The 12,104-nt window shown below is 30.8% G+C and overlaps 1 protein-coding gene across 1 annotated transcript; it reads right to left on the reverse strand.

Annotated features, from left to right (window-relative positions):
* Nucleotides 1-3,265: 3,265 nt before the first annotated feature.
* On the reverse strand, nt 3,266-11,886 carry LOC137929908 (gustatory receptor for sugar taste 64e-like). Its single transcript, XM_068773037.1, has 8 exons — nt 11,844-11,886; nt 10,865-11,050; nt 9,663-9,823; nt 8,422-8,544; nt 6,908-7,056; nt 5,179-5,329; nt 3,455-3,541; nt 3,266-3,373 (listed from the first exon to the last, which is right to left on the reverse strand). Exons 1-8 carry the CDS (start codon nt 11,884-11,886, stop codon nt 3,266-3,268), a joined length of 1,008 nt encoding a protein of 335 aa, XP_068629138.1.
* Between the last annotated feature and the right edge of the window lie 218 nt (nt 11,887-12,104).

A 12,104-nucleotide genomic window follows, 5' to 3' on the forward strand; every position in this document is an offset into this window, starting at 1 on the left:
ATTTTGTGAATTTAAGAGGATTACACCATTTTTATAAGTTTCCTAAATTTATAGTCGAGTGATGAATAAAATTTATAAAGGAATTTCAGTTTCAGCGAAAAATAAAATTTTTCGTAAAATATTTATTTTAAATATTACCATTCACACATATTTAGAGATATAGAGAGTAAATAACATTATCAAAATGAAACACTTTTCGAATGTGTAAAATAAATGATCATATGAAAATCTCAAAGGCAAAATTTAATTGCTTTTTAAAGGCTTCCATCGAAATAATTGAAGTGCCATTCAGACTAGATTACATCTAAAGCTTAATATAAAATCGCTGTTTGAATTTTAAATCCGTTTTTGCGTCAGATTTTAGTATAAAATGATTTTATAAGAGATTTTTTAAGTACATCAAGTAACTTGTATTATATAATATTAATTATTCCAATTTGATACGGCTAATGTAATGCGAATGGTAAATTTTGCTTATGATCAAGCAATCGTTGTTACCAATATGGTTGTTACGTACTAACAGGGATCTCCGTTAATGATGGGTTTATGGAAAATTAAAATTATTTCGGGGGTCACTGACCTTCAGAGGACGCCATGTGTAAGCATAAAAATTATGACCCATTATGTAATAAAATGAAATAAATAAAATACGTCATCACTTTCATCCCACTTTCAATTTTTTTTAACTTCAAGTTTAAGTATATACTTATTTAATTACTTTTTATTTAAAACCCATTATTGTACACGTTATAAAAGCAAAAAATAGATTTATAATACATAAAAATACTACATTGGACGGTCCCATAACTTGAGTAAATTACTTACAAACGATAATAATATTGAAATAGAAAAAGGATATGTACACATTTATTTTAAAAAAATGTTTTAAAGACGAGTAATACGTACTTTTTCACTTTCTTACAAAATTTCAAATCCATGTCTTCAATAATAAAAACAGTTTGGGAACCAATAATAAGGTAGTTAGTAAGGCTAAGGAGGCTGATCGAGATTGCTTGGATGCATTAGAAATGTGGTGCTGGAGAGAAAAGCTGCTCCTAAGTCGATCTAAAACAGGCTAGAGATTTCAGAAAAATTGTTCCGCGAATCTAAAAATGGTTCATGTAACTCTAAAAACAGACGCTACTCGCAGAGTTGTACTGTAGTTTTGCTACCCAGTTTTACTCACCGACTAATTTACCTGCGAATAAACTTTAACTTTTAACACATATGCTTACTCAACAGAAACACGAGAATGGCATTAAAATATATTTACCGTTGAAAATTTAAAGGAAGGAATGTTCTAAGTACGTAATATGCCATAAAAATTAACACTAAAAAATAATACTGGTTATAAATGAAATGATAGAATTTACAGAAACAGTTGACGAACTTATAGCGCTTGAAAATTAAGTTATGACTATTTAATATCTAAGTTTTTTCTAACATGTGCTGTCAGTACAAACGTGAATTGTTAAATTTCCGCCGTCGTAGCTACTTCTTCAATGTTATTTCCGTAGTATATTTAGCAAGGTTTGTTTGCTAAGTAAATGTTCGTACTGCACTGACATGTTTGTTGTGATTTTTGTCGGTCAAATAAATATTGCTATGATTGTTGAAATTAAAAATATTAAGAATACGCTCATTGGGAAAAGAGCCACTGGGCATGTTTTCTCAAGGCCTGTGTTCTCCAGCATTAACATTTCTCTATGACATCGAATCAGGAATGAGGAAGCCCGTAAATGAACGAAAGTAACCGAGGTATCTCAGCGAATAGGCAAATTGAACTGACAGTGAACAGGCTACATAACACGTAAAACAGATCGCGGATGGATTCTAACGGTTCTGGAGTGAAAACCGTCAAGCGCAGGGTAGGATATCTATTCATAAGATGAAAAGACGATCTTTTTAAGGTTGTTGAAAGGCTCTAGTTGCTTTTTCTCGTGCAACGACCTTCCTACAGTTGAAATGATGATGGTTATAATGGTATCACTTGTTATAACGTGAACTCTACTGTCGTTTTTTATATGATAAAAAAATGTAAATAGAGTTTCGTGTAGCGTTATTTCCTGCATGTTTAATATTAATTTCAAAAAGCTTATAGTCGAGGTCTCACGTGCACTGAGATTACTGGTATGAACAAGCAATCTAGAAACTTGGATTTACCAAGATACGGGCAATATTGTACCAGGAAATATGTTAAATATTTATAAGCTATTTAAACAAGAATTTATAGTTATAAGGTAAACTCAGCGTACTAATTGCGTATAATTTTATTTTATCGTTTTCAAACAAACACTGCAATGTCATCAAGACAATTATTCGTAATCTATTACGGTACTAGTATTAAAAAATTTCGAATAACAAATTCTAAAATTACTAAAACTTTCAATATTTTTTATAGTGTAAATGAATTAAATAAACTAAATAATAAAGTTTGATAATAAATTGCTCTACTACTGTGAATAATAGCAAGCAGCAAAAAAATCTGCTGTAATAATTATATTATAAATAATTTAATTCTTTAAGAAGAACGTTTTAATTTAATGTCTTAAAGTTCTATTTTTTTGAAATAGATGTTGGATTGACATTTTTTTTTTCAAATAGATTCATCTATTAGAAATAAATAAACCTTGGAATCCGTTTTTGGAAAATATTTTTTATATTCTTTGAGATTTAGTCTTGTTTTTTCCTGGAAGCAGCTCAGGGTTGGACACTTGTAATAGAAATTTATGAGAATCATCAAGAAACATGAATTACTAATGTAACTTTATATTTCCTGGGAAACAAATATACTTTTATATCAAAAACTAAGGTAAACAAGTACTACGGTCATAATAGTTTACAAAATAACAGGAAATAATCATGATCATTTAAAATTTTACTTTGGTGTCTGATACTTCGGAATCTGTTCGATGAAGGTAAACGGAGGAGGCTACGTATCTTCAGCCCCAAGCATGATACCCGGTCCCTCCCTACAATAAGATGAACACGGCACACGCACAGTGAATCCAAGGAATATCATTATTATGACCATTTATTTTATTTAATAATCATCGTTATCTAAATTAAATCGTCTATGAACTCTTTTGTCACCGAATTAAGGGGCGCTAATTTTAATAAAAACATTGACGTAAAAGAAATTAATATATTAACTCTGCTAAATTAACCTACATTACTAACAAACTTCAATGGAAACACACATTGGTAAATTTTAATATAAAATTCAGTGTGAAAAATCAACAACATTTTTGCTACTTTGTTAAAATCATAGAGAAGTTATGCTCGTACTGTTGCTTCTTCCATCCATTAATTCTTCTGTCACCATGTTGAATTGTAACAAAACCAGTTCGTACGTCAAAACTGTTCCAAATACCTGTTGAAAAATATTCTATGAATAAATAACAAAAGATAAGATTACATTCCTTTAAACAAATAAATATTTTTAAGTATTTACCTTGAGTAAAGTACTTCTTGTCACGTAAAAATACACCCCACTCAACGCGGTTGTCGTAAATAGAATTTGTCGTACGAATCTTTGTATCTGAAAACGTGATTGTTACACAGACATTTATCATTGAATTTGACACTGCTTTTATAAGGATTTTTTACCAAGTGGTTTTTTTTTTCAAATGAAAATAAAAAAACTAATTTGTAACAATCTGATTCAAAATTTCATAATCATCATTTTATCCGTAGAACAACGATTGCGGAATATAAAACTCCTTCATAGACTTCCATTACTTTGGAAACAGCCTGTATCCAGTGTCTTCCGATATGTCCACTTTGTGACGTTCTACACTGCGCTAACCGGTCCGTGGTGCCAATAAAAATGAAAATAATAAATATCTGTAACAGGGGAAAGAGGTGATGGAAGTTAGGCGACGCCTGAAAAGAAAATTAGTATAGTATGGAATTTTAGAAAAAAATGTAGAACGTTAGACGAAGAAAAAAAGATTGAAGAATGAAAGATGATCTAAGAAATAAAAGATTACGTGAAATTAGTAAGATTGTAATTTCCTGTCCTATAAATACGATAGGAGAATATTAAAACAAAAAAAAAAATCGGAAAAAAACCGGAAAAAAAAACTCTTAAACCTTAACGCCCCACCCGCCATCTGTTCTGTGTATGTTGCTCGCGCACTAATACTTCAACTTGCTAATCCCCTGAGCAATGTCGGTTACTTTGGTATGTCTTCGGATCTCCTCATTCCTAATTAAATATCGTAGATAAATCCGTTAAATAGAGGAATTAAAATTTTATTGCAGTAAAAATAATAAAACTTGGCAATAATGAAAAACATATCGGGCTAATGTCTACTGAGATCACGTAGATAAACGTCAATTTTTTGGTTTCAAAACAGGAATTTCAAAATAAGGGGTTCTGTCGCCTTAATGACGTCACGGCTTTCGAGTTTTTTTTTTAAATCTGTAATCGTTAATATTCTTTATATATTTTTTTATTCTTCTAATTTCCTCATAAATCGTCCGAAAAATTGGTTTTAACTAAATTCATTACTCCGGTGGCCGTATAACATTGAAAGTTCTCTTTTAAACTAAAAGTCTATGAAAATTAAATCTACGTGTCATTTTGTCGTTTGAATAAAGTTGTAGATAAAAATATTATCAATATTTTTATTTTTTTTTGCCTCTTATTACCAAATGCAAGTGCCTAAATAACACATAAGTAATAACTTAAATTAAAAATAGAAACCGTAATTAAATAATCACTGAAGACAGCGTAAGAGCAAGCACAGCGTAGGATGTCACCCACAAGTTTTTTTTTCTTTAACGTCCCCCGTATTTAGGGGCATTTCGTTCTTCCTGCTTTGTGTGGAACAGGGACGTTACAAGTTCGTAATTATTTTTTCCGGTATATTAACCTACAAGTTGGACATAAGACTACGTAAAGGTTATGGTTGTAGGTTTCCAACCAGGTTTTTGGAAAATCTAAGACGGAGGTCTATGTCCAGCAGTAGATGTCCTAAAATGATGATGATAAACAACTTTTGTGCCATAAATTTTTTTAATTACTTATCAATTTCATAAAGCTTTTTATTGTTTAATCTTTATATATTATTATTATCCTATCTCTCTATTATTATCTAATCTTATTGGGTTAATATGTTATAAGATCGTTTATTTTAAGTCAATATATAATTTGGAAGCTTGTCGACTTACGTCAAGTGTGTATTCAGACGAGGGGACGTATCTGATAACAAACAAAGGCTCTTGCGCAGATTTGTGTACATTGGCGGCTAGCAAGCACATAATACAAGCCCTCGCAGTGAGAAACATGAACGAGTATATATAGTATGTCATATATATTGCACTGTGAAAGGATCTGTAAAAATAATTGTAATTTAGTTTCATACAAAAAGAACACTGTCAACGAAATGGTTAGGTTTAATTGGGAAAAAAACAGTTGGTCTACCATACAAAAGATGCAGAGATGTTTCACAAATCGCGGGAAGTGACTACGTGAATAAGGCTAAATACTGAGATGCATGTAATACGCTAGACGATATCCACATCCATAGAGGGTTTTAAATAAATGAAAATTAAATTATTAACAATACTAACACAAATCTTATTGTTTTAAGACTTCATTCGATTTTAAAAAGTACATTTTTATATTTAATATTTCAACAGTAAAGACATATTGATATAAATACTTACGACATGAAATTTTTACCTCTGGTATTCGCTCGTCTAGGTATCCCATAGCTGAAAATAAAATAAAAAATAGTACTACAATGCCACTATTGCAAGGGAACAGAACATTTTGCATTCTGGTTTTACTACATCTTTATAGCTTTTAATTTTAATTTATACGTATTGTGTCTATAGTATTTCTCATCAGATACTTAATTTTATCCTAGCCTCTTCAGGCCTCAGAATAGCAATCTTATATCGGTGGTTCAACTCTCGGGATACAATGATATTGATTGATGTTTTCCACTACTTAGGGACAAGCTTCCAGACGATAGGCAACAGTGTCCTTTGCGTACTATAATACCACGCCGCGATCGCTAACTTCCCTGCCAAGCGTTACGATTAGGGCATAGATATCTTTGGTAGGTTTTTGCCTTACAGTGGGCGTGGCTACAATGATGACGATATGTAAAAGTAACAGTGAGCAGGCTACATATCGTGCAAAGAAGATAGCCATTATGACGATAAGGTTCTGTAGTGACGTCAATCCACTAAGCGGATATAGGATATGGATAAGATCCTTGTAAGATATTGGATATATAATAATTCGCTTCTTACCGGTCTTATTGAAAATCCTCCGGGAGAGTGCTATGTCTAGTAGTAGATGTCCTATCTCTGAATTTTTAAATAATTTTTTTTGCAAATTCTACTTTTTATTTTGGATACGAAAAATAAAGCTCTTCAATTTAAAAAAAACTCTTACATAAGCAGTTTCAAACTCCATAACAAATGTGTATATTACATCTTCGAATACAAAAATTAGTGAAAAATTGGTTAATAGTGTGATATAATTAAATAATACACCAGTTGCCTAACTGTTACGCGTTTCATATGCATAAATATGTTTGTGTTTTTTTTATAAAAAACAAATTCATTTCAAAAGACGATTTGTCCTTTGTCATAATAACTACTCTACTAATTATATAATACCACATCAAAGAAGTAACGACATTTTCTAAAGGCTCTATTTAAGTATTCAAGTTTGTAAGTTTACTATGTTTGTTGTTATATTTTATAGGCTATATAGATAGCAAGGTTTTCGGAGGTAACCACTGAAAATTAGGTGCTGTAAAACATTTCGGTATATGTTTGCGTTGCTCTTTTGGGGTCCTTTGATTTATACAATATACACTTATTTATCTAAATAATTTCTCTTTCTTTCCTCGTTTCTGTATATCTTTCACTCTTTACTTACTTTAAAGTATTAAACAGTTGCAATGAAATGAAGAAAAGATTTGTAAAAAACGACAATAGCACAAGGTGGCAAAATTTCGAATCGACTTCTTTTACGTTAGTGACAAGTTGAGAATAGGACATTCGCAATTTGCTCCACGTGATCGATTCCTGTAAATAAATAGAATATTACTGTTTTTATGAAGTTGTTAATAATATTCGCGTCAATATTTTCTATCTTATAAATATAACATAGTAACAATACAACAAATATAAATACTGATGAATAAATATCTGTCAGATCGCATTCCGCGTTTTCTTAGGTAACATTCGTACAAAAGGGAAAATTATTTGAATAGATGGATAATACGAAAAAAGAAGAATCTCGTATTTAAAATAACAACTTTCTTTTTGTTTTACATTATATGCATATGTATATATGTGTGCGTGTACAAGCATATATGTATATATGAATGTATATCTGAGTAAATGTTTATATGTATCTTGTAAGACTGTTGCTCATCCTGAAAGTGCTATAGACTTTATTGAGTAACTTTCTTCTATGTAGGATTTTGATTCTTTTGCACGTTGTCACGATGTAAATAATGCTATAGGCGGAAACTTGTACTGACCCCTTATTGTATAAGTCGCCTGTTAAAGTGTAACTAGTTTTTAAGTTTTATGAACGAGTGACAATGAAAAAAGAATTGTGTATAAAGATATAAGATGTGGTTATTAATGTAAAAATAACAGATAATCTATAATTACAAAAATAAATGTAACTCTGTATGTCTTGTATAAAATCATAAATTATGATCGAATATTATGTAATGGTTTCTAAGTTGGTGTGACCAATTTTCGAAAGATGGCGCTACTGTGATACCAATGAATTTTAGTTGGCGGCGTAGCAACGCGCAGGGTGCAGCAGTACAATATAATTGATAATAAAATAAATATGTATTATACAAATATGTACTTGTTTATTATATTTAACAAAAATATTGTACATAATAATATATATATAACTAAATATACGTATATATGATTTACACCAATGTACTGACTTCTCATCCGATGTCTTTTCTTAGTAGGAATATTTATTAAGAATAGACATAATAACAGATTTTATAAAATTCCACTCGTAATCGTACAATAACAAAAAACAGCTAGCAATATATAACAACGTAAAAATGTCATTAGATAAAAAGGAATCGAGAAACTCTTGATTTACTCATAACTAAGTGAATGAATTATCTAATAAAATACATACAACAACAATTACTAACTAAACCCTTTCCCAACTCCGATATCTATTCAGCTAAAATTTCGTCGGAGGAAAGGATCACACGTTCCTTTGAAAACCGAGTAGATATCAATTAGTCTATATAATACGTAAGGTGACGCGTCTGACGTAGATTTCAAAGCTCTGAGTCCGATGAGGCTGTAAAAGGTAAAACAGCTAATATCGTCCAACACCAGTATAATATAGCCAGCTAACTTAACTGAAAACCCATTATAAATGTTACTAAAACTTACGTATTTTTCGCGATGGTTTATCGTATTATTTAGATCATCAAAGTATGACGTCAAATACAAACTTATGCACATTGTAATAACGTCAGTTATATTCCAAATAAACGTCGCTTGAATGTTAGCAATCTAAAAACATTAAAAGCATATACAAGGCTGGAAAAATTAAAGCGGTTAGTGTATAAAAGTAAAAGAAAGACAACCCTCCTGTCTTTTTTAAAAATAAATGAGGAACGAAGTTGATGTTCTTTCATTTCGAATAATTGAACTCCGAACCGTGTAAAGGAAAAATTATTACGATATACAAGACTTTTACTTTTACATTAAATTCATCGGAATAACACATCATTACTAATCGAACCATACTATAATGATGAAGCAATATGAACTCGTTAAAAACGTACAAAAACATTATCAACGGAAAATTACACATAAAGTTAATAACCATTAGTGATAGCTCCGCGGTAAAACTCTGAGACTTGCAATCATAGGTCGCGTGTTCGATTCCCGGGTAACAATCTTACATAATTCTCACTTTGTGCTTTAATAATATAATTTTGCCATGGCTCACAAATAAATTTTAAGAGCATGAACCACAGCGTCCTCTGCATACCAGCGAGCATGGTGATTATAACCTCCCCTAAAGATATCTAATGGGGATACCCATTAGATATCTTTAGGGGAGGTCTAGAACTTGCTGTTCTTTATCTTTATCTTTATTTGGTAAACATAACAGATGGCCGCATGCAAGAGCAGTGCAGGGCGTCCACCAACAAGATTAACAGGCGACCTAATTAAGATTTACTTGTGTTTATATATTTAAGGGAATTGTTCATTTATAATAATTATACAATTTATTTTATTTTCCTTATCTTACACTCTAGAAAATATATACATAGTTTCATAATAATAAAGAAAAAGTTATGTGGTCGGTCTTATCATACCAAACAATTTCTTCCGGACAAACATAGTATGGAAACAGTGGACCTATAAGTAACAGGTAATTAACGTGCATAAAACATAAATATATACAAACATGCATACATATGTATATAGAATAAATAATTATAATGAATATGGTTCACTTATAATTTATGTAAATATAAAACTGGTCAAAATTACTAGTTTTATGTTGTTAAAATAAATACAAGAAAAGAACTGCTTTATAAATTAAACAATTATTTTTGATACACTTAACGATAATAAAAAATAGACTTCTTTATTTAAATTTATTAACAATTACTTACGAAAAATGGTATCGCTTTCCACAAACTATATGACGTTATATTGAAAATAACAGGCACTGAAGTAGAGAAATATAATTCCATTACTCTATCCGTTATTTTTGATTCGTTCAAATCTGTCATAACTTTTGACATCCGAGAGATAATCGACAATATATGTTCCACTGAAAAATAACGCTATAATATAATAATCATGTCATCTCACAGACGCTCACTGAAAGCAATAGGCTTCTCTTAAAGATCGCCAATATGACCGCTCATGCGCCGCCCGCCATTTTGCATATATCGTCGATGCATGTAGTGAGGTCAACACGTCACATCCACAAGCTAATTATTTATTACGACATATGTCATTCAAAATAATTAACGCAAATATTGATATTTTTAAAGGCCTCGCATTTGTGACGAGAATAAATTGGAAACAGTTTTGTACAATTGAAATGAAACATATTTTTATTCTTCTATACCTTTTGATATATTTCATAAGATCAAAAGAACAAAAGATTTTATAGCTGCTCTGAAATAATTTGCCATACTTGAAAGGAATTCGATAAAATCATATATATATATTGTTCAGTTAAGTATCTACTTCAGTTAATGATTAAGTACAAGAGATTATTTCCCTTAAAGCATTTTTGCAGGAAAGAAAACGATTCGAAGATAATTATTAGCAAAATGAGAACTGCTAAAACATCTTTTGTATCGATTGGACGATGATTGACTTTTTATGTCTTTAATGTGTTAATTGTGGCAATTAAACATTCCTAGCCTCTTACTATGTGATAATCGCAAATATGATTTCATTTCAGGCTGAAGATAGACTTGATGTGATTTAAACTTGTAATCACCTCATCACCATGATTATCTCACTGTCATTTCTGCCAAAAGACCTCGACTGCTTGACAATGGCTTATCCCAGAGATCACTGGCAGGCGCAGTTCAACTAGCGGCTTCAGATAACCCTAATAAAGTCGTCAGTTCATCTTTTGGGTGGATGTTATACGCTACGCTTGCCGGTTCGTCATCCCCATTCCAGAATCTAAAGGCCCCAGAGGACATCAGTTCTGCACGATGTATGGCTTGTAACTGCTTAATCTAATAATCTTTCAATGAGTATACAAAAATATTTTTCATTATTTATTAAATAAATAATAAATTTTTATTTAATAAATTTTTTAATTATTTTATAAAATGATTAGACTTACATAGTGCCAGAAATAATGTTATATGTGTAATGGTGCTGTATTTCCATAAAGTTTTTGATGGTCTACGAATTTGCTTGAGACTCACTTCGATTTCTAATGCCTTTCTAATCATTTTTTCCCAATTCGCAGCAATCTTGCGCAGTAATATTGCACCGATAAATACAGTCAAATAAAACATTAAATTAGCTGAAAGAAAATAAAAAATCACAATTTAGTTAACAAAAATATAAAGCTTTTAAAAACTATAAAATCATCGCAAATACTTTTCATTTACTTATTTTTACATATAGTTTTGTAGAGGGAACGTTTGTTGTGACAGTCTTGTTTTGTCCTGCTATCGGGCTGGCTTCCACAAACAAAATGTGCTCATTTTACATCAAACTTAAAATATCTATATTCAAGTAGGCACATGCATACCTTGAATCGCCTTTTAATTTGACTTTATTTGAAGGTGAATCAGTGAGCTACAACCGGCTCGGAATACTGATAGACTGAAAAGAGCCGGCCTGAAACTCGTCAGATGCGCTTCCCTTAATAACCTAGACTTTCAATTTTGATACCAATCTTTTAAACCGAATGTTCACATTATTATTAGTTTTTTTTACATGTTGGATGTACATATTTTACTGTTGTATAATATTCTTTCCAACGAAATTGAAAAAAAATCTATTTTTCCCTTCATCTAGACCCTCAAGCAAACACAGTAATATTAAAAAAAATCACTTTCGTAAATCAGGCTACTAAGGGTTAAATAAAATCAGGGCATTGCGACAATCGCCCGTACGAGTTGTGGACGACACAAAAATACAGCTCGAAAGACCAGATGTTAAAGACAGGAGCTTCATAAAATAATAACCACTAGTATTAATCGATTAATTGGAATTGTTTTTATAAAAAATCGTGAAAAAATTCGTGCTTGCATAAGAATAATATTTGCGTCGCTAACACATATGAAATTAAAAATTAAAATGTCTCTTACTTAACGTTGCCAAATTGAAAGTAGTTACTAAAAATCCGAACATACTGAATCCTGTTGTTATTGCTTGAATAAAGATCGAGGCGAAATGAATAACGATATAAAGAAACTTTAAACAAAACCTGTAAAGAAAGTTTTATTTATCGACTAATATTCCACAATTAAATTAAAAATAATTTAAAGCAACTACAAGTTATCAAATGAATATATCCAAGCTAAAAGAAACCTTATAACGCTCTTAAGCAGATCTGTACTTCAATACGT

The sequence above is a fragment of the Battus philenor genome, unplaced genomic scaffold (assembly GCF_028537555.1).
Source record: "Battus philenor isolate CCGP_79_NKW_IND1 unplaced genomic scaffold, ilBatPhil1.0.hap1 SCAF_5, whole genome shotgun sequence".
NCBI lineage: Eukaryota > Metazoa > Arthropoda > Insecta > Lepidoptera > Papilionidae > Battus > Battus philenor.

What these genes read in the sequence shown, in the direction of transcription:
- LOC137929908 (XM_068773037.1), bottom strand. Translation starts at nt 11,886, where the DNA reads ATGTTCGGATTTTTAGTAACTACTTTCAATTTGGCAACGTTAA. An exon ending in GGAAAGCGATACCATTTTTC is followed by an intron (nt 8,545 to 9,662) that starts GTAAGTAATTGT and finishes TAATGTTTTTAG; the next exon opens with ATTGCTAACATTCAAGCGAC. An exon ending in TAAACCATCGCGAAAAATAC is followed by an intron (nt 7,057 to 8,421) that starts GTAAGTTTTAGT and finishes ATTTATTTACAG; the next exon opens with GAATCGATCACGTGGAGCAA.